The sequence below is a fragment of the Scleropages formosus genome, chromosome 5, assembly GCF_900964775.1.
Source record: "Scleropages formosus chromosome 5, fSclFor1.1, whole genome shotgun sequence".
Lineage (NCBI taxonomy): Eukaryota > Metazoa > Chordata > Actinopteri > Osteoglossiformes > Osteoglossidae > Scleropages > Scleropages formosus.
In genome coordinates this window covers 14,013,860-14,037,112 of record NC_041810.1, presented here as the reverse complement: position 1 = coordinate 14,037,112, position 23,253 = coordinate 14,013,860, and the positions used below count along the sequence as shown (strand labels likewise).

Genomic DNA, 23,253 nt, shown 5'->3' with positions numbered 1-23,253 from the left:
TGATTTCGGTGAAAACATTCACATGATGGGTGTTGAAATAGTGACTATGCAGTTCATGTCGACACAGAGATTTTGGTTTGTAACCAGTGATCTTATCTCTCACCCCTCTGACTGCCAACAGAAGATTACCACTATTACAGTGACGGTAATTTCACTCCATCCTGCCCGTTGTATGAGTGCTGCACCCTTGCCTAGCATGGAGACCCTTGTACCCCCCCCATGCCGTGTAACCTGCTTAGCTCGGTGCTCTATTACACCGTTCTCATGTAGTGTCAGTGTTGTCACCATTAAGCCAAGGGTTGGGAATTACATGTCAGCTCAGACTTGGTGCTTGTGCGCTTCTGTGCGATGCCACTAACGTCGACCCCTTTCGATTGGCGGTTCACGCCCTCGTGAGACGAAGACACACTCCCACATATAGCTGAGATCATTTTCAGCTGATTTTGAATTATTCTGGTGCAAATCTTATCCACTGTAAATTGCCTAAATGTTAGCCAGATTCACAAAGCATGTTCTGATGATGATGTCAGGGAAACGTAGGGTGGTGGTTTTTGTTACTCCCAAAATTTGCTTGTGGGTCGCTCTTTGTGTGACTGCCTCGCCGGTTTATCCATTCATCTGTGCTTGTCTCACATGTGACTCCTCACCTGCAAACTATCTGTCTCTTTTCATGTCTTGGCTGATGGTGGCTTTACCATACCTTCTCTTCCTACTTGTACTCCTAGGGTCCTCCAGGGCTTCCTGGGCCACCAGGACCGCAGGGGACGAAGGTGAAGGTTCTCTTTTGAACAATTTGTCTACAGCGGTCTTTTTCAGCACTGTCAGATGCCCACTTGAAACTTTGTCATTGTGTACAGGGAGAACAGGGTCCCCCTGGTCCCCCAGGATTAGACGGAGAGCGGGTAGGAGGGCACTCAGATGGAAAAGCATGTTTACACTAGTTGCTGGGCATATTTCAGCTATTTTTTAACTCTCCATCTTGATCATGTTCCCTTTCATCCTCAGGGCCTGAAGGGGTCCAAAGGAGACATGGGAATGCCTGGAGTACCTGGAGAAAAAGGAGCAACAGGCCTGCCTGGCCTTCCTGTAAGATTAACAAAACATGACTTTTAAATAATCGTGGAATGCGTTGTTCAGCATGTCATGAACTGAGCAGAGCAGCTAGGACGTTCGGTCTCCTGATGCTGTACCCTCCATCTTGCAGGGTGTCAATGGCCTGAAAGGAGAGAAAGGGGACCTTGGCCTTCCTGGTCCCCAAGGACCCTCGGTGAGTTTTCCCAAGCTCCATTTCAGCTTGTCTTCACCTTCCCATCTTCAGCACAAGCTGAACTGGTGATAAACTAGAGTAAATCCTCCTCCTTGCTGGTGTGAGGACACAACCTTCTTCTCAAACTCTTCTACAGACCACCACTAAGGAATGTTTCCACCATGACATCTATGACAGCTGTAATTTAGTTTCAAACAGTCACTGTACTAAAATGCACAACAAAGCAGGTGTTTTCTGCACATATCCATTTCATGATGTGTTTGGAAGCCATGGAGGCTACAGGTCACATATTACTAGTGATGGGACCTTCTGTGATATGCTGTTAACAACTGATATCCTGTTCCTCTAAAACAGATTATCGGACCTCCCGGACCTCCTGGACCCCATGGCCCCCCAGGCCCTATGGTAAGACTACACCTCCATCATATGGATGAAGCACAGAAACTATGACTATTCTGCTCGTTTACACTAATGTGCGTGTGGTCTTTGTGAGACTATATTTGAGAGAAGGGTGTTGTGCTGAGTGTTAAGCTGAACCAAAGACAACCTGCTCAGTGATGATAAGCCAGCCCAGACATCACAGGGCTCTGCATGGGATGCTGCATAATGAAGTTACAGGGTTTGGTTGCCACAGCAACAGACGTACATTCGGTCCGAGTTCCCCCGTGCTGCCTGTGACCCGGTGTCGTCCCAGTCAGTCATCACACAAACATACTTTGTTCACACTGCCTAAATACTTTTGGAAAGGAGGCAAAGAATGAATAAGAAACTGAATGTTATGAACTCCACGCTACTGAATTGCTGAGATTCGCACTGTTTGTATTTGAAGGGTCCTCATGGGTTTCCTGGAGCAAAGGTACGTTTGCAAAAGTCACTAATAAAGACTGACAGGCCTTGATTTCTGCCCGCATTAATAATGCATGTTAAAGTCCCTGTCTCTTAAAATAAAAGTGAACACAGAATCTTTGGAAACATTCTTTTAATAATTCACTGATAACCAAGTTCCTCGGTCTAAGCTGTCCTTCCATATGAAGTATGTGACGTGCCGCAACCCCTAATGGCTTCCAGACTGGTTAAGCTGTTATTTCACTAATAGCTGAATTCCATTCTGCTGTTCACTGCGATGACATAAAGCTTGGGTTGTTGCGGCAGGTCCTTGTGTTTTAACTACTTGAGCAGCCCCTCCCTCCCCCCACTACCCTTTCCTCATCCTCCCCACGACCCCTTCGTCACTGCAGTCGACCCTCTGCTGATCTTGCATTTAGGGAGAGGCCGGTTCACCCGGTGCAAAGGGAGTGCGTGGGGAGCCAGGCCACAAGGGTGACCGTGGACCCCTGGGCCTCCCTGTGAGTACAGCAGTGCATGCTGGGTCCTCTCCACCCAACTCATCCCTTCCTGTCCCAGTCACACCTGAGCTCCAATACAGCCCTGCTGCCGGTCTTTCTGTGTAGAGGCAGTGACACTGCACCTGGTAACCCAAACAGCAAAGAACATGTAGACTCACAGCACATCCTGCCTCTTGTCATCTTCTTCTGCATCTGCATCTTCTTCTTCTTCTTCTTCATCCGCTTCTGATTTGGTCAAGGGTCTGTGCTATCCTGCAGACATAGTCCAGTCATTTGGCAATGTTTCTTACACATTCTTCTATCTGCTTCCTGCTGCTGTACAAGATGCTGGGAGCAGATCACACTCCCAACACCCCCAGGGAATGTTTACTATGAGCTGTTCACTTCTCTTGCTGAGCACCAGTGCACCCTGGCAGTATCTCCCAACTGGTCACACCAGAGTCACAAACTTTTTCATCTAACTGGTCCTTAACAAATTCATCTTCTCAACTCATCCTGGAGCTGCGGTCCTAGGTGTGCTTCTACCTTCATTCATCAAACATGTGCCTGTGTGTACAGCCCACTTCAGCACCGTGTCCAAGTTAATACTCCCAAAAGTACTATCGTCTCACCAATCTCGTCATGTACTAATCCCGTGTTCATCTCACTCATACCTCCATAACCATGCAGGGAGCGTCCGGCTTGGACGGCAAACCAGGAGCAAGGGTGAGTGTCACGTGTCCCAGCCGTACCCTCCCCACCGAGGCCCTCGAGCCCAGTCACCCTCCCCTCCAGAATAAGACACTCATCTCTGTGTCTGGGGACGGTGTGCCTCAATAAATCTCAGGCTGATCAGTGCAAATTATTATAGAAGCCCTCGTTTGTTGTCAAGTGGAGAACTCTGTGTCCTTGTCTGCTTGTAAATGTGAAATTAATCAACAGATTTTAACATCTGTATTAACAATCACTCATACATTAACATTTTTTTTTTAATGAAAAAGCATCGGATTTATCAGCGAGACTGCATGAACCCATGCAGCATGCAATTAGAATTTGTGCAAAATGTGCCAGGTTAACATAAATGTTCCCATACAAGCGGTGTATGTGAATATTATGACGAATGTGCACATTACTGCTGGGGGAAATGAATGGTGAACCAGTTCACAGTAGAAGTATACATATCATGGCTGCATTTTTACTCTTTTTGTAGTAAAATGGGCAGAGTGGGAAGGTAGGAGAAAGCTGACCCATTATCTCCTCCCTCTAGGGAATGGATGGTCCAGTTGGTCCTACAGGCCCAGCTGGTCCAAAGGGAGACAGAGTAAGTACAGTAGAAACCCTCTCACTGGAATGTTTGCTGGCCTTTTTCACAGTTTCCAGTGACCCTTGTTCGGTGTCCATGCCTACGTTGTTTTGTCCACGAGGCTGTTGCGTCTTTCAAAAATACTTTAAGGTGAAAGATCAAAAGGGATTAAACTCCTGAAAAACTGAGATCATTGTAGACCTGTTCTGCTCCACAGATGTAACTGGCTCCTATTACAGACAGGGAAAATGGGTGGATCAAATAATAAAGTGTAAAACGTTGGATTCGACCTCCCTGTTGGTCATCATGCTTCATAGCAAATCAGGGTCTCTTTCTGATGGTTAAAAAAAGAACCTGACGTATGTCTGCCCATGCAGGGTGAACGAGGACCACCTGGAGAACCTGGACCCAGGGGACCCTACGGGTTACCTGTGAGTGTCCAGTATTCACCTGTGTCACACTGGCACGAGGAAGCAAGTTTATCCAGGAGTCAGCCCTTTTACTGCCACATCCATGTGAAAGACATTCATGTACGACAACCCTGTAACGGATTGTTGGCGTTCTTCTCTTTTCCTTTTCAGGGCACCGCAGGCACTCCTGGACTCGACGTAAGTACTGCTGGCATGCAGGCAAGGCATGGTGTGCACATTTGACCATCGTGTTTGATGCACTGTGCTGCGCCTGTGTCTTTCCAAACACAAACACCAATATATGGTGGGAATTCGGCCAGCCACACGCAGTATAGCTCCGCGCCATTTCTCTTTATAGATATGACACTTAATTTTTGCTAAATTTTTCCGATTTAATTTTTGCTAAATGTTTGCAGAAACAATTGCAGTATAATTTGGGTGGTAGATTTGAACAGGAAAATGTGTAATAATGTTTTTAAATTATCATATATTAAAAATTATCATCACGCTGTTGGGTGCCAGGTTGACTTCATCCTCTTGTTGCTGCCAAACTCTGCCAATCGCTCTCCATCTGACTGCCCTCCCAAGCAGAGGGCTTGTTGTTTCCAAGGACGACCTCATGCTACCACCCATTCCTGAGATAACATATCTCATTTTATCCCTGTATATAAGTTTGTTTTTCCCCCAATTATTGCGTTGTTCTGCATTGTCTCCATCGCTGTCTCTACATTCTTTGTTAAAGTTGACTTACACGCCTGACAATCTAATGTCGTCGCAGAGGGAATCTTGACCCTGAAGTCGACCTCCCAGCCCCACTGAGTAGAAACTATGGCTATCAGGCTACAAGGTGTCTGTGATGACCTGCAGTTGTATTTTGCAGGGGTTACCAGGCTTAAAGGGAGAGAAGGGCGACGTTGGGGAAAGAGGAGAAAAGGTGATATGAACACTAGTGCAGTGAAAGAGACTTTTACTGACAAAATAACTAAAAAAGGACTGGTGTCAATGGACAATAATGAGTTGTAGCTAATAAAGAGACTTAAAATACTATCTTTTGTTTCCTTAAGATAATAAGCGGTATATGAAAAGTGAATATGGCCAAATACGGTCACATTTAAGGCTTCAAGTGACATCATGCAAATTAATAGCAAATTACTTTGAATAAAGCAGTAGTGACGTCACGAAACACAGATCATTCCGTTGTACAAATGTGTTAACTAGTACGTGTTTGAATTCATCATTCGGACGTTTACTATTCATGAGTCAACATTTTGTCATTTCATCAATCAAAACCCATTCTGACATCTGTGGTTGAGCAGTGTTTGGAAAATAGCATTTATAATGACTCAGATGGCTTTTGGCAAAAGTAAAATGGATTTAGAGATAGTCCATTGACAACAGGCAGCTTTTGCTGTTAATTTATTATTTTTTTATGCATGTACATCATTTTTATGTGATTGGCATCTTTGATAAATCTGCCTCAGTAAGTACAACATTAATTTTTCCATGCAAATTGTACCGAAAATTACAGATATACGTGCGTTACCCCATAAAACTGAAGTGACACTGTTACTGTGCTGCAAAAATTACTGTTGTATTTTCATGAGTCTTTCAGAAATGCGTTACTGAACTGCTCTAGATCCGCAGTGCTCTTGACGATGTCCACCAACAGAAAGCAGAATTTGTTTTCAGATCCGTAAAAGCACATCATTACTATTGACAAAGCTTGCTCAAATTACAAACAATAAGCACTGTTGTTCTGGAGTCAGTCGTTGATATTTTCCTCAGTGAGTCACGAGTACTTCATTGCTTCCTAAAACTGTATCCCTTTTTTGCGTGTGAAACAACAGTGAAGCCTGTGCCATCTTGCTTGTTCTCAACATGAATCATTTCTTCGTGCTAAAACGGCTCGTTTCAAGCAAAGCTTTTGCTCCGTATTTGCTTAATATTTTGTGTTTGAAATCCATTTTCATTCATCATTTTTCTCACGCCGCCGTGGCTCTGTTGGTCTAATCTAAACTTACGGAGCATGCGCAATACCGAAGCTGGGGTACGAAGCCCTTGGTCCTTGTTGGCCTGAGCTGTGGAAAGGGATGCAGTTTTAGGTGTTTCCCAGAGGTGCCTTCCCTGCTGCCCTTTCTCCTCCCTCCTGCCTTCTGAGATCCCACCTCAGTGCTTTATGCACATTGCCGCCCTTCCCAATCTCTGTCAGACCTTCCTCCTCTACTGAGGAACGACCAGGTCTCCCTTCCTTCCCAGCTCTGTCCAGTCCTCTCCCCGATCTAACTGCCGCTTTATTGTGCCCCGCCTTCTCGTGAGGTATGCCTCCCCTTTAATGTCTACCTTTACCGTGGTGTTACCTAATATCCCAATCCAGTGAGAGTGACCATTATCCAGCTGATGGTGATGACGCTTATGTCGGGTCTCATCAAAAAGCTGACTTCTGAGGTCCACAATGTATGAAAGGGAACTTCTTTCAGTCTTTACAGTAATGCTGGAGTTACAGCTAAAATTTATTAGCATAATTGATAGACATGCTAATGTTTCAGTCATAGCGAAATTAGCTTAGTAGGTAGTGTGTCAAAATGAATACTAATCCTTCTGCAGTAGGTGTAACACTGTGCATATCAAGGTATGTCATTTGGATTTGATTATTGTTATTACTATTATTATTAATGTGTTGCATAGGTGATGCTTATATCCATAGCTATTTGCAGTATTTAATCTATTTATGTCGTTGGGTAATGTCCTCATAAGGGGAAATGTCCTCAAAGGTGACGAAGCTAGACAGGGTAGGACCTTCAGCATCATCATTTAATAAACCCATTTGTACGAGTCATAATTCTTCTCACTTTCTAAAGTGCGCACCGCAGTAACACGTCATATGGTCATGCTCACTGGTTTTAGCGCATCTGAAAAATTTTTGTGTCTCAAGGAATTATTGACCAAAACATTGTGTCCACAGGGGGAGAAGGGAAAGAAGGGCAAAAAGGGGCCTAAGGGGGAAAAAGGAGAACAGGGTGCGCCTGGATTAGACGCCCCCTGCCCGTTGGTATGTTGCCGCCAAGGGCTGGAAATCGCCTCTCGGTGATGTAGGACCAAGGACTCCAAGGGAGGAGTCACCTGTGTGTGAACCTGCCACTGGCCTAGAAATCTGCTGTGCCCTTGCATTTCCACCTGCCTTGGAACTGCAGGCACGCGACACACCTGTTTGTTTCTTTACGCTATAGAGATCATAAATGAACTCTTCTTGGATGCTGAAGTCATCATCTTTGCCCATCCTTACTGTTCTGAAGGTGCAGACCCTCCTCTATGAAAGGTGCACTCAGTGTATAAACCCTCCTGAGGATATAAACTGTCCTCTGTGGAAGTCGTACTGTTGCCAGTTGTGCTGGTCACACACAAGGTTACTTCTCTCTGCTTGTGCAGCACAGACAGCCCCCATCTCCTCCGCCACGGGGGCTGCCAAGCTGCCCCTCCTAGTAACACTCCCAGTTAATTTTTATGAACAGGGATTCCGGGGATTTAAGGGTGAGAAGGGAGAACCAGGGCAACCTGGTCTGGATGGGTTGGATGCCCCTTGCCAATTGGTACAGTATCCTCTTTCCTACCTAATCTGTGCATGACTTCCTTCTACTGACCAAGGGCATGTCACTGAATGGGGCACTTCAGCCTGCCCCATGGAAAATGCATGGCTTGTGCATGGAAACTCGGATCACTTGGACCGTTGACATGATTATCCTTACTGCATGCTCCTTGAACAAAACCTAAATTACCCTGACAGAACACTTCGGTTCTTGTCCTGTGTGTTTAACTGCACCGATACGCTGTTTCCTAAGTGCCATAATTCCATTCACCCCTTCAGACATCTTTTTAAACTCATTCCCAATTGCATTAACTACAAAGACGAGGAATTGAGGCTGGAAAATGTCAGGCGCTGAATGTGAACCAAATGGTATGATTAGTACTGACAATGACTAAAGTACTGTTAACATTTGCATTTGTCGTTCCCTTCTAACAGAACCAATAACACTCCAAGCTCCTTCCAGAGAGAATGCAAGACAGGGACAGATAATGTTAAAATGTCCTGCCATTGACAGACACAAATTTACTTCCCTACCAATATCCCTTTTCATTAATGAGTTCTAATGTCCCAGATCTTCCCAGAACCTATTGAAGTGAAATACTAGCATGGACATCCTTCTCCACTGCTAACTTTTTCCTGTCCCAGTCCCACCGTATTTGTACCAATTCGGCAAACTATGGAGATGAAGTAAAAGTATGCTCTTCTTTATATTCTTTGTTTATTAATGTTTAACTGAGAAGAATGATTTTTTTTTCCTTTTGTGATGGTAGAGTAAGGAGCCATGGGTAATCAAGCACACAACTTAATGAAATGAAACTGCATGTCTGTGAGGGGGGCGCGGTGGTGTGGTGGACTTGGCCAGGTCCCGCTCTCTGGTGGGTCTGGGGTTCAAGTCCCGCCTGGGGTGCCTTGGGACGGACTGGCGTCCCATCCTGGGTGTGTCCCCTCTAGTCTTGCGCCCTGTGTTGCCGGGTTAGGCTCCGGTTTGTCGCGACCCCGCTCAGGACGAGCAGTTTCAGCCGGTGTGTGTGTATATACTGTACGCGTGTGTCATCAGACCTTCGACACACATTTGAGTGAAATATTTTCATGTTAAATGGCAGTGGGTGTTGAGTTCAAATTACCATCACCATTATGTACATCAGTAAAGTAAATTATTGCCAGTGCCACACATGTGCTATTATTTTAATTTCACTCACCAGGTTCGAAAAGTACAGATTAGTGTTGCCCTTAAACAGATTATTTAGAGGGGACAGAAATTGTGCATAGTTTTTGGTGTTTTTCAAGAAGACAAGAGTAGTGACTAACCTAATTCACACAGCAGTGTGCTTGCAAAGGTCGCTGATCTGATTATTTATATTTGATATAATTTATACCAATGTTATTTTTAATGCTAGATACAGCATATACAGCAAAAACAAATTGATTATTGTCTAAGAATAGGGGAGTTAAACCAGCATTGCCAAAGCGATACTATCACTGTTACTGCATGTTCCGTTCTCTGAGAACTCTTCACTTTCCAAGGGAACACAGCTCTGCGTTTGTTGCCGTTATATTTTGGTGCAGTGGTTTTCTCAGTAATTGCATTGTCATAATAGGTTCTGTTTAGAAATCCCAGCCAAGTTTCAAATTTTGCAAAACAAATGACTTTCAAGCAGAACCCTCAACAGTTGTTCTGCATGTGAAATCAGCACTGAGTCCGGCCAGCCAGCTGAAATAAGGATAGAAATTAAGCTAAAATGGTATACATCTATCAGTGGACACACCTCCATGCAAGCAAAAAAAAAAAAAAAAACTGATCAGTGAAATCCTCCAAAACGTTGTGTGCCACAGTAGATATGATCTACAGATGGACTTTTGCAATATTGTGGCGTGAAGGACTGTATTCCCTTGGTGAGTTAACAGCAGTTCAGAGGTTTGGTTTCTGGGAAATGCACACTGTTGTGACATATGTGTGGTTTCCCATTCATTGGAAAATGAGTGAAAAACAACTGTTCCTCTTCTTCTTCTCCATGATCCTAGGGTCCAGATGGGTTACCAATGCCTGGTTGCTGGCAGAAGGTAAGTACACTGGATACCTCTTCCAGATCAAGATTCCAGCTCTAGATTAGGGCAGTGGAAAAGTGCAGAGAACACAAGGCTGACTTCTTAGTTGTCCAACTGCTGGTGTTTTCGTGGTTATTAAACCACCCCTTCTGTTATGGATGTGGCTAATGATTTTTTGTTTTTGAGAAGCACGTCACATATTACCATGTGATGTGTTTCACCATTATAATAATACATTTGACATTCAGAGTAAACTGTAGCAACTCAGCGGTCAGCTGCAAAAAACTGTAGGATGACGCAGATGCAGCAAATGCATTAACAGTTTTGTTTCATATCCGATATAAGCTCGTACAGAGTGGTCCGCATTAGAAACCTGCTGTAACCTTGTTGGCTCATGTCTTGCTTTTCTCTTGTGCTTTCTTGCAGTGATCAATCTAACCCGAAAAGCATGGAGTTTGTAAATAACGCTTCATTTTTTTGTATTTATAGTTTTTTTTAATTGAACATATGAATACGTAAATATATAACGAACGAACAGTCATGACGTTCACACTTAGCTGCTTCTACTCATCTTCTGTAACAAAAAAGTGTATAATTACAACATCGGCATTGTGGAGATCGGGTGCTTGACAAGTGAGCGGACTTGTGCGGGTGTGCTCGTCCAAGCGGTGATAATCAACTTGTATGGGCCAGAACGGCCACCGGGAGACTGGATATGACCAAAATGGACTTGCAGGGAGAACCAGAGGAGGCACTGAGAGACTGGACTGACCACAGAGAAGGATGACAGACACTGTGTCCATGTTCATCTCAAGTTCATCATCTTTCATGCCATACTACCAGCTCAAAAGACTAAAAAAAAAAAATCATGCCTACAGAATATGAATAAACAAGCATGGATGCTGTGCCAAACTAGGAAAATATATGTATGGATGTCTACATATTGCTTTGTGGTGTGGTCAAAATTATGGCTTTTTCAAACACTAACTGGCTGATGGTTCCTTCCAACTTACTTTAAAAAAAAAAAAAAAAAAAAAAAAAAAAAGAAAGAGGAAAAAGCAGAGCTCTGAATTTGTGATTTTTTTTTTCTTCTGTCATTTTCCAAAGGGAGTCACACCATGGCTGGTGGCTTGAAAAGATTTGATCCCAAGGAAGTACAGACGGGTTGTCGTTTCTTTTTTAATTATTGCGGTGAGATCCGCGGAATTTGAAACCTGGGTCCTCAACCAAGCACTCAAGCCAGGCGATTCCGGTGGCTTTGCCCCCTGACAGTGCATATGGCCACTGCCATTAAGCAAGGAAAAACATGGGCACTTGCTGGCACAGAACAGGCTGGGCTGGCGAGGACTTGGACCCTCGTCACTCTCTGGGAGGAGGGCATTTGGAGGGCACGTTTGGATCTAGAGGAAAATTTTGCATGGCCGAGCAAGAAAATCCCTGCAGCGACTGCTTCAGAAACCAAACAGGCCTCTTCAGTGGACTGTGGTCTTTCTTGAGATCCCAGAGTTTGACCTTAGGGAGAAGCAATCGGCACGATCTGCTGAGAGGGCATCAGTGGATGATTTCTGCGTTTTCTTTTTCTCATTGTTATTCACATAATAACCTTTGGTGCCTCAAGCTTTTGTTATTCATTCCCTTTGTTGGAATTATGAATGAAAGGGTCTGTGTCGGTACCGAAGAGTGATGTTCTTTTCTGAACGGTACTGGAGTGTTAAACCACCTTCAGTACTGACTCTTTCTCTGTTAGAAACATTTCAAATGCGACTTTAGCGTTTTTAAACAGCCATGCTCCCGTATGCAAACAAAGCAGAAGTTAACGTGAAAAACTGTTCACATATATTACATATAAACTGCTTTTCTGAAGCTAAATGCTTCTGAAAACATGCGTGCTGAGACAAACTCTTGGCGGAGCATTAATTTCAGTGCGATTCAGAAGATATTCACTGTATTTCTTACACAGGGTGACAAGTTTCACTTTACTGCTAAGGAATGCCAAAAAAAATGCTACAACCTAGAGGTTATGTCAGTTCAGACCTTGTGTAATTGTACATGGTCCATGTGGCATTAAGAGCCATGGGTGCGGTTTGTGCAGAAACACTTCTCGGGGTCTTTTCAAGCTGTTGCAGATGCTTCACGAGTTGCTTGTATCTGCTTAGCAAGGAGAATTTTCTGGATCAAGGCACTGTGCCAGGCTGTCCTTGACGGGTCTTGAGGAGTGCGGCTGAAATACTTTGAACGTGACCATTTGTTATATTAACGTGCCGTTAATATAGAACAGGCACCACTTCTTGCAGTCAGTTATGTCAGATGTCACATTACATTCCAGCGCAAGCAGATGCAAATATTGCCAATCACTGCGCTGATTAAATGCCTTCAGCCTGTATTTCAGCTGTACAAATGGTAATGGTTGTTATGAGACTTAAGAAAATAAGGCTTATGTTATTTCACCCAGAGTTCTCCTTGCTCATGGGCCAAGTCACTATTAAACACAAAGCCATACTGGTGCCTAAATGTAAGGAAGTTAAACATGCAGTGCCCATCACCCATATTTATGTACAATTACTGAATAATGCAACATAAATGCAAACATTTGGCTAAATAGTAACGATCTTCTTCGTTTGGGATCTACGTTACAGAGGCACTGCAACGGCTACATGTGCTGTATCCTTAGGCGTTATTATTACTATTATGATTATTATTATTAAAGTTTATTGGTGTAAATGTGCTGGATGAAAAGCCTGTCCGGTTGGCATGAGCAATGGTGCTATTGGCTTTAGATGTTTTGAGAGGAACTAAAGAAGATTTCTTACACATTACATCCAACTGGCAAAATCCTTGTGTGTGTTTACGATGATTTTGTTTATTGCATTTACTTTTATATTTGTATTGCTATTTCAAATGATGTTATTTATTTTTATACTTAAGTCATCATATTGGTTTTAAACAGGCATTCCTTGTGTCATGGGTATTTGGTTAAGGTCCTTGTACCAGCTTTCTCCATTTTATTTTATTTTTTTTTACCTTTTAATGAGGCTCACAACAATGTTAAGTGGTGGTCTCACAATTGAGAAGAAGATTTATTGTCAAACTAAACCTCTGTTTGCTAAAACTGCATATGTATGTGATTCATTTGATTGTGTGGAAAAGACATTTCAAAATATTTTGATCACTATGTATTTCATATTGAGTGAATATTAAAAAAACAATCTCCATTACTGGTTTGACTTTATAACAGTTTTTACTCTTGCTGCCATTGCGGACAACAAACAGTCAGGGGCAGCATTTGAGCTATAGCAGAAAAAAAAACTACATTTTAGTTTTATTTGTCAATTACACAACAGGTTGACATGGCAGCTGGGAGTCTGTTGTCATGGCAACAGAGAGCCATGGCAGTTTAGCTATTTCTAGAGCACTGTCGTTACAGAAGTGTACGTTTCCATTACACCACAGAAACTCTGCAAGTGGCAAAAGCGGTCGGATCAACCTCTCGTGTGAAATGTTATTCAGCCCTTGTCAGTGGCGGACACGTCACAGCTTGCGTGCGATCAATGCACCGCTCATTCTTTGAACGGAGCCCACCAGTCAGAATGCTGTCGCTATGGAAGCATTAACCCGTCACCTGGACGAGTCTGAAACACTAGTACTGTCACTACTGTCGTGTGCCGTCACTTTCATTCTTTGCCTTAGTGGTCTGTAGATGTGCAAATCAACACCGGCTCTTCTGAAAAGTGCAATTTAAAAGTGCATTGTGTGTGTATGCATGATGTCCAGCATTCTGGAGAAAACACACTTTCATTTGGATGGACTTTCAGATGATACATGTATTCTTTAGCGTGTTTTTGTCACTTCTGATGTATTGTTGGACTGACGAACATCAGTCTGCTTGTCTTTCTCAATTAAGGACATTTGAACAGCTGTGGATTTATTCTTGTATATATACTTTACATTTAATTTACTATGGGTTCTCTAAGCAACAGATACAAATACTTTCAGTTCTTTGGCTTATCAAGAATGAATTTTTTTCTTTATGGAATTCCCTGATGGATTCACAGGACTTCTTTCAACCACCTGCCAAGCAAGGTCTTTCATTGTTTATCCCTTAGTTCTAAACTGTTTCACTCTTCTTATGTCTCTGTTTTAACTTTTACTGTTTTCCAACTCTATAACTTCTTTGATAACTTTGTTCTGCAACAGTACTGTACCTTTGTTTTATTGCTGCATTTTTTTTATTTTTATTTTTTTTTTTACAGGAAATCTCACATTTGTTGATTTTACATTTTTCACGGTTATATTGTTGGTTTTCCACTGCAAAGGTTGACTTTTGCTCATCCTGACATATTGCACTGTATAATAGTCAGAGAGTGTTGAGTCTGGAGTTTGCAAACACTTAAAGCTGCATTTAAGCTAATATTTTATGGTTGCATCTTCAGTCACAGTACATGTTGATGTTGAAGTTAACCAACAGTGTATAATATATCAAAGGCAAATGGTCAGATCTGGGTTTTTTTTTTTATATTGTACTTTACTTATTTGTTGTCAATTTCATCTCTATTCTTTTTCCATTTTAATAATTGTTTTTTAGGTTTCCTGATTTTTCCAGGTTTTGGAATTATTTCAGTTTATTTCCTAGACATTTTCGTGAGACTCACTGTCATCATGTTGGAACCAAATAAAATTCACTTTTACATCATTCGAATACTTCCACGTCTTGCTTTTTTTCAGAAAAAAAACGCAGAAACATCGCAGCTGGGATTTAAATCCAGACTAGAGATGATTTGCTTCGCGGCATTTGCGATATATTATTTTTTTACATTTGAATATAAACAAATTGACAACTCAACTGAATGCAAGGCGTAAACTGAAAACCTGCTGCTGCATTTGAACCATTTAAAACCTTATTTTAGTGCAGTACTTCGTAAAAAACATGATTTTAGGAGTGTCGTTACGCTGTAGCATAGTTATACTACACTTATAGTGGAGAAAAGTGTTATTTTCAAAACTGTTAACTTACAACGTAACAAATATAACAGCGTCCCCACACACACACCATCCTCATAGACACCGCGAACTAGTAACTATGGTGACGAAACTGCGATACCCTTCAGTCTGAATACTTAAGAAAGGACATTACAATCTCGTGTAAGAGTTTATCAAAATGTTAATCGTCCATCATCTTCCTTTTTCAACTGATCGAAACCCACCCCCGTACCGGAAGAACAACAACCTGACAGTGACGTCACGACATATAAAGAAAGAGCGACCGGAAGTGCGACAGAACAGTCGGTCAGCCAGGTCCCCGCAGGCGCGCGACGGAACAACGCGAGTCGAGGTGGGAAATGAGCCACTGTGCGTGCGCTCAGCATAACAAACTTCCCGTAAATGTCGGAAAATCTAAGTAAAGAAAACAAAGCCATTCCATCGTGAGCTATACTCACGCCTAGCCGGGAGAAATAAAACCGTGTTACACAGCTCATCTCTTCAGCGCCGGCAGCAGTAACGCGAATGACGCGCCGCACTTCACGTTCTCTCTTATATGGTCTTTACTCTCCCTCTCCTCAACCAGTACGCAATAGTGCAGGATTGTTTAAAAAAACATTCCGTATATCGCAAATTACCAAATAGTGTTGAGTAAATAAAAAAATAAATAAACTGGCGACGCTATGCATGCGTAACCACAGTCATACAGTAGGTCACAACAAAGCAGAGCCAGGCCAAGACTGCCACCTACTGGCAGCGCGGCTAAAATCTGTATGGCAAAATCAAAACCATGTAGTCAAATAAAAGTCAGGAAAAAACGAACAGTTCAAGAAACACCAAGCATCATTCCTAAACTTGATAGAGCGAACATATAGAGCAGAGCAAGCCTGCATGCAAAAAAGGTTACAATTATATCAATCATCAGACTCATTAAAGCTACCAGAACATGCAAGCTGTAGGAGAACGTAGACCGGAAGTCCTCTGCAATGGGATGGCAGCAGTGCCTCTCCAACACTCACCTGCAGTGATGAGACCACCGATGGTCACGCGTGCCTGATGCACGGTCGTAGCTGAAGGCACGTGTATCAGTGAAGGTTTCTTTAGCTTGATGTTAGGGAATTCTGGCCCAGGAGACCAGAGTCCATTGTTCAAATGGGAGGGAGAAGCAGCACCTCGTGTTCGTCACCCTTCATTCGAGTTACGATCTCGTTAGGATACGGCGGTTTCGAACTTCGAAGGACCCTAAAACCTCTAAAATACCACCAATGTGAAACTGACAATGTGACGAACTGAAATTAAGATAACTTTTTTTAAAGCATAACACACTTCAAAGTTGTTCTATACAAGATGCCATTTAGTAGATGTTATGGATCAGGACAGACTGTTAACGGCAGCCCGGCCTGCGAAACCGGTTCCCTTACACCGCCATTGGCGCTCACCGAACTCTACTAGAGAAAGGGAGCGCTATGGGGCAGCATGTACATCCGATCAAAAATGGAATCCAAGTGCTTGTCTGGCCTCAACTGGGAACTGTAAATTGTTACGGTTTTAAAGTACTTGAATTAACTTTGTATTTTAAGAATTTAAAGACGCTAGTGTATTACACAGCTGTTAGTGAAAGCACCCTTATGTAATTATGGTACTGTATGTTACAAAGGTGTGATCAGACACTTCTGGTCTGATAATAGGTTCATATTGTTGGGTATCCATAGGGGGACTGTACACACACCTGTGATTTTAATCCTTAAAGGCTTTCAGCCACCTAGACCTGGTGTGATATGAACAGAAGTGACTAGTACAGTTTGATCCACAGAACTCCTTCAAGCTCTTTTCTGTCATTCAGTAATCATTTTTTTTCCCCATTCATGCAATTTGGTGTCAACTCAGTCAATTACTTCACAATCACACCTCTGTGTATCCATTACTAATACAGACTAAACAGCAAGAGCTTTTAAAATGAAACCTACATAGCAATGTTTGCAATTTTAAAAAGCAGTTTAGTAACCTAATTTAATACCATTTAACAAAATTCAAGGATATAATCTGATGTTGTAAAGAGTAATATTATGAACTACATACAGTACAAATTAGGTCTCCAAAATGACATTTTCCAGGGTAAATTTATGGAGCAATTCACATACCACATGGGACCAATTAATGTTTCCAAATTGGCCACTGAAAAGAAAGGTAAGAACAAAGTTTTTTTTCAAACCTTTTATTGTGGCAAAACAAATACAGACATTTACTTAGTTTTCTGGCTCTGTGCCTGTGCCTTCAGTACTTTAACCACGATTTTCTGCTCCTCAATCAGGAACGCACGCTTGATCCTAAGAGGAAGGTGAAACAGCGGGTCATGCAACTGTACTCATATTCATTGTCCAGTTACTTGTTATTGCTGAGAGAAAACAGCTGTTCAGTCATTAAAGAAGGTCCTATCAAACCATCAGAGGTAAAACACTGAGCTGAAAACACCATCCATCAGGCCCCATCTTTGAAATAAGATGTTTCATTTGTGCAATCCGTAATGACATAGTATATCAAATTATCCTCCACTAATCTACTAAAAGTCACTTGCAAGTAATGTACACACATTAAACATGCTGGAGATGAGGAGAAATGTAAACATGGTATATACAGAAAGGTTCTTAAGTTTACAAATGCACCAGCAGACAGAAAACACAAACAACACCCCAGTTAATGACTTGTCTTGTGTACATCTTCTGTACTTTCTCCTAATGTAATGCACAAATTGTATTCTCCCAGATGTATGTACGTCGCTTTGGAGAAAACACACACACACACACACACACACACACACACACACACACACACACACACACAGTCTGAAACCATCTGGCCCATACGGGGTTGCGGGGAGCCGGAGCCTAACCCAGAGCGTAAAGTTGGAGGGGGAGGGGACACACCCAGGACGGGACGCCAGTCCGTCGCAAGGCACCCCAAATGGGACTCGAACCCCAGACCCACCTGAGAGCAGGACCCGGTCAAACCCGCTGCACCCCCCACTTTAGAGAAAAGCGTTTGCTAAATGAATAAATGTAAATGTACATGTACGCTAATAGTGCATAGATGAGCAACACAATTCCTTTAAGAGGAAAACTAAAATCAGAAACAAGCATGGGTTTTCTTACCTGTCACGCACACACTTGGCGCACATGGATCCACCATAAGCCCTGCTGACATGCTTCTTGGTCTTTGAGAGCCTCATCAAGACCTGAGGCCTAACAGCACGAACCTGCAATGCAAAAAAAACAGCAGTTAAACAACCAAAGAACAATAAGAACACAAGTGACAGTAAAACAGCTTAAGAACACAGACAGAAGGAAAAAAAGACTTCTGGAAAATGTTTCTTTCATTGTCGTGATACCAACCACCACTTTGGAGAGAAATGAACTAAACACAGCTACACCTTTAGCCAGGATTTGGATGGACCAGTACTGTTATACAGAGCTGTTTTAAGCAACATAAGCTTTAAAAAAAATCCCCACAGTAAAACATTATTGCAGGTTATATCAACAAAACTGCAACTTTGAAATTACTTCAACTGACAAATCATCATGACTACCTAAACAAGAAAGACCTGTTAATTCTGTGATACTGTTAATATCATGCAGTATAACCATTTTCCTTTAAACTAAAATTGAAGAGAACATGAGATGTAAGGTGCTTGCATACCAATAAAACTAAATGCAACAGATTCCAGCCTGTACAGACCCTCACATAATCACTGGCATTACTGTAAATCAGTTATATTTCAAAAAGTACATTTACATCTGTACATCACAGCAGGGGGATCCACAGCTTTCCAAAAAGAAAAACTTGAAAAACTCATGTACATGTGGGGGGGGTAAATAAGGGATACTTACACCACGAAGTCTGCCAGGGCAGACGCCACAGGCTGACTTGGGTGCCTTGCCAACCTTCTTGGTGTACAGGTAGACAATGCGGTTCCCAGGTGTCCGGGACCTAAATGAGACCAGATACACTCAATGAGCCTGGACGTGGTCACCAGCTTCACATTGAAAGTAACAAACCTGCATTTCAATATTTCAAACCAATCCTGAAAAGGTGCATAATTAAGTGTGCAAATGCAGAGGAGAAAATAAAAAAAAAAACAGATGTAAGGTGTACATTAACAAAACAAAACAAAAAAAAAGCACACCAAAAAACCGTGAGATACTCACAATCTGGTTTTGTTAGAGGCCGTGTTGTAGGACAACCTACGGCGGTAAGTCAGGCGCTGAACCATCTTTACAGCTAAATGCAAAAGACAAAACAGAGTTAAAATCTGTACAGAAAAAAGGGGGGCAAATAAAGGGTTATTCCGACACGAGTCACTGACAACCTTTTCAATAACAAACTGTTATTGGGACTTCAAGTTGGGAAATTCAACGTGAAGTGGCATATTGATTTAAAATAGAATCGCTACAAAAACTACGAAATACAAATAAATTTGTATTGCGGTTGTTAGATTATAACATATTTAGTAGTAAAAGCTGTAATTTTGATGGTTTTCAGTATAGATTGATACAGATTGCAAAATTTCCAAAGCCAAGACAAATTGGACTCCGCCATACCTTCAGACACCGTAACCTGAAAAGAAAGACTGTTTCCTGGGTCGGAGTTGAAGACGACACAGGGGTCAAATTTAAGGGAAACGCTTCCTAGGTCAAACCGGAAGTAGTAGGCATAGTATGGCTTACAGCGTCGTTGTTTATCATTATATTTCACACACTCATTTTCAGAACCGCTTGTCTAATACAGGGTCGCGGGGAGCCGGAGCCTAACCCGGCAGCTTAGGGCGTGAGGGGACACACCCAGGACGGGACGCCAGTCCGCAGTCCGTCGCAAGGCACCCCAAGCGGGACTCGAACCCCAGACCCACCGGAGTGGAGAGCAGGACCCGGTCCAACCCACTGCGCTACCGCGCTACCGCGCTCCCTGTTTTTTTTTAATTTTTTATTATTATTATTATTATTATTATTATTATTATTATTATTATTATTATTATTATTATTGCTGTTTTTTAATAATAATAATAATAATAATAATGATATTAATCAATCCGAAGAATCAACCTAGCCGGGGGAGGAAATAGATTAATAAAAATAAATGCACAAAAAATTACAAAACACTCCAATACACATTAAAAATATTGCAGTAATGTACAGTCTTAATCATGCCTCAATGGTGGTATATCCAAATTCTTTAAGAAAGAGAGACAGGTTAGCAAATTTGTGTGTATTTGGCTAAAATGATTAATAAAGTGATGGTATATGCCTGTTTCTCTGTACTTACCAAAATGTAAGAATCCAAACACTGCATATTCATAGTGCAAAGAAAGATCCTCACACAGTTTGTCAGTAATACATTTACAGACATCTCTTCATAGCTTTTTGCTATAACAACAGTGCCAAAAAGTCTGAGGTGAGGGGACAGTGTGGTTGTGTGGACTTTTCCAGTCCGAATTATCTATTCTTTTTTGACTCGGTTATGCTTCCATGTCGATATAAACCTAATTGTGTTCGCATTTACTGTTTGTGAACTTAAAGACCTCTGTTTATCAATAAGGGTATTCAATAAATATTCAAGCTATAGTGTTAATCTTAGCAACTGAACTCAGTTCACTTAAGGTGAGTTGTATTTGACTTGAGAGACCCATATGTTGATGTGACAGAAAAGCCTCTTTAATGTAGACTAAAGTCCAGTATAGCACTCCAATTCACTCATACAGTCCCAAGTTTTACATACACACACACATACACAGACAGTCTGAAGCTGCTTGTCCCAAGCAGGGTCGCAGGAAACCAGAGCCTAACCCAGCAACGCAGGGCGCGGAGGGGGGCACACCCAGGACAGGATGCCAGTCCGTCGCAGGGCACCCCAAGCAGGACTCAAACCCCAGACCCACCAGAGAGTGGGATCCAGCCAAACCCACTGTGCCACTGCGCCACTGCACCCCCTTATGGAAGTTATGTCTAGCTGAAAGAAACTGCGTATGGCTCTGTTATTGTTTTTGGAAGTTAGAGAAAACCAAGTGACTCTGTTGAACTGAGTAATGGCAGTTAAATTGGGAAAGGTCTGGGGGAATTTTTGAAAAAGATGTGAGCTCCAAGTTTTGTGATATTGTACATTGATTGACTGGTATTCATGCCCTCTGGTGGCGGGAGCACACTTTACATGATGTGTGTGGGAGCTGTTCCAATACAGTTTCTCTACATTTAATATGGGGGGGTGCGGTGGCATGGTGGTGCAGTGCCGCAGTGGGTTTGACCGGGTCCTGCGCTCCAGTGGGTCTGGGGTTCGAGACCTGCTTGGGGTGCCTTGCAACAGACTGGCGTCCTGTCCTGGGTGTGTCCCCTCCCCCTCCAGCCTTACACCCTGTATTGCTGGGTTAGGCTCCGGCTCCCTGCAACCCCGAATGGGACAAGCGGTTCAGACAGTGTGTGTGTGTGTGTGTGTGTGTGTGTGTGTGTGTGTGTGTGTGTATCGCTACATTTAAGATTCATACCTTTCCTCTAGGACCGACGCTCCTTTCGAATGTGGAAGTAAAGGAATCTGATGCTTCTCAGAGAAGCATTTTTAGCTGACCCCCTTCTCTAAGGCAGTTCGCAACATCCAATAAACATGCTTAGAATGATTCCCCAAATATACAGCAGGACATTCGTACTGTATTATTTCAGGACAAGTAACCTGACCAAAGGTATTACACTGCGAGTCGGATTTAAACCAGAACTCTTCACAACATAATGCAGCAGTTCTATCCACTACACCTCTCGATACTTTGTCACATCCCATTGGATAAAAGAGCTTCATATTCGCTCTCCTGCACACACACATACACACATACAAATCACAGGTTAAGCTTTGATTCATGAAACACATCCCGTTTTCCAAGAACAAATAACACGGTGTCCCATCTTTCCTCTTAAACTTCAGTGTATGTGGGTTTTCTAGTGGGTTTTGGCAGGAAACAACTGTGCTCCACTCCTCCCTCCACACATCACACATCTTTGCATTCTGAAACAGAATAGGCTCGTCTTGGTCAGGGACAGCCAGGCTCTGGACTTCGGTCTGCGTCCCCTTGAGCATCTGCAGAAACAAGTGTTTTTTTCACTCTGAACAACTCTGAAAGGTTCCTTCAGAGGTCTCCGAAAGCCGCTCCTGTCTGCCAGGCAGTTTCCCACGGTGTCCTTGACAGCATGCTCGCTCACAACCACAGGGTGGGCCTGCAGGGGGTTTGTGGCAGAGGTGACCCAGCCACCTGGCCCTGCTGTCAAGGGCAAGATGAGAAATCAAGGTCTGGGTTCTGGACCACAGCGCAGTGCCGGCTGCTGGCCTCCCTGGTGCCGCCACAGCAGATTAATGAGTCTCTGCTGTCTTCAGCCCTAATGCAGAAATAATGAGGTGTCTTTGACTGAGAGTCGGCCGCTTCCAGAAGAGTGTGGGGTGACACATGACCTATTAAAATAATGAAAAAACCACACCTGCTGCTTATGTCTGGTGGAACGTATACAGTCCTTCAAACATCAAACTTTCCAGCTAATGCTATGAATGTCAGTGTGACATATGTTCATATCTTCATATTAAATGTATAGTTTTACAAATAGTGTTATGGTGGTTTATTGGTACAATACGTATGGAAAATGTCATAATTGATTTTCATGTAGGGGGGCACAACGGGTTGGACCGGGTCCTGCTCTCTGGTGGGTCTGGGGTTCGAGTCCTGCTTGGGGTGCCTTGTGACAGACTGGCATTCCATCCTGGGTGTCCCCCATCCCTCCTCATCCTTGCACCCTGAAGAGGTTGCTGACAATGGGTGGAGGAAAAAGACATATCTTATTATGTTCTGTCAGTTTTCTGACTCTATGATATATTTCTATTTCATCTGTGCATTAGTTCTTTATACTATTGCTGCTGGGAATGAAAACAGTGAGAGTGTGTGCTCTTAAAGGAGGAATTGTAATACAAATGGACTCATAAAGGCTAAAGTCCTGGTGCTACCACAGAGTTGAGTTCCACAGATCTTTGCTCATGTAACCTTGGCTCTCACGGTCCCATGATTTACCAACTGACACCAAAATTTACCCACATCTGTCTGGTTCTGGGACTGTGCTTTTGACTGAATAGAGATAGAAGTGTCACTCTTTCTTTGAGGAAGACAATCAAGTTCCCCTTGAGGTCTATTTTTTAGTTTCAACTTAATTTTATTTTTATAAAGCATATAGTGTGGGGGGTGCGGTGGCGCAGTGGGTTGGACCACGGTCCTGCTCTCCAGTGGGTCTGGGGTTCGAATCCTGCTTGGGGTGCCTTGCGGCAGACTG

General features: G+C 42.9%; 2 protein-coding genes across 4 annotated transcripts in view; one reads left to right on the top strand and one right to left on the bottom strand.

Annotated features, from left to right (window-relative positions):
* The window catches only part of col25a1 (collagen type XXV alpha 1 chain), a 143,766-nt gene extending 135,816 nt beyond the window's left edge, over positions 1-7,950 (top strand). The window contains exons 22-34 of one of the 3 annotated variants that reach the window (XM_029251621.1): positions 122-145; positions 726-770; positions 858-902; positions 1,006-1,086; positions 1,205-1,267; positions 1,622-1,672; positions 2,097-2,123; positions 2,533-2,613; positions 3,283-3,318; positions 3,860-3,913; positions 4,273-4,326; positions 4,477-4,503; positions 7,815-7,950. In XM_029251621.1, coding sequence (XP_029107454.1) covers positions 122-145; positions 726-770; positions 858-902; positions 1,006-1,086; positions 1,205-1,267; positions 1,622-1,672; positions 2,097-2,123; positions 2,533-2,613; positions 3,283-3,318; positions 3,860-3,913; positions 4,273-4,326; positions 4,477-4,503; positions 7,815-7,928 — 702 coding nt within the window. In that variant the 3' untranslated portion in view covers positions 7,929-7,950. The remainder of the gene's footprint in view (positions 1-121; positions 146-725; positions 771-857; positions 903-1,005; positions 1,087-1,204; positions 1,268-1,621; positions 1,673-2,096; positions 2,124-2,532; positions 2,614-3,282; positions 3,319-3,859; positions 3,914-4,272; positions 4,327-4,476; positions 4,504-7,814) is intronic. The other 2 variants (XM_029251622.1, XM_029251623.1) reach the window with 2 other exon arrangements.
* A 9,160-nt stretch (positions 7,951-17,110) lies between these two features.
* Positions 17,111-19,540, bottom strand: rpl34 (ribosomal protein L34). Its single transcript, XM_018759580.2, has 5 exons — positions 19,507-19,540; positions 19,114-19,186; positions 18,796-18,895; positions 18,061-18,164; positions 17,111-17,238 (listed from the first exon to the last, which is right to left on the bottom strand). The coding sequence occupies exons 2-5, from the start codon at positions 19,176-19,178 to the stop codon at positions 17,154-17,156; spliced, it is 354 nt and encodes a 117-aa protein (XP_018615096.1). The 5' UTR covers positions 19,179-19,186; positions 19,507-19,540; the 3' UTR covers positions 17,111-17,153.
* Positions 19,541-23,253: the final 3,713 nt, after the last annotated feature.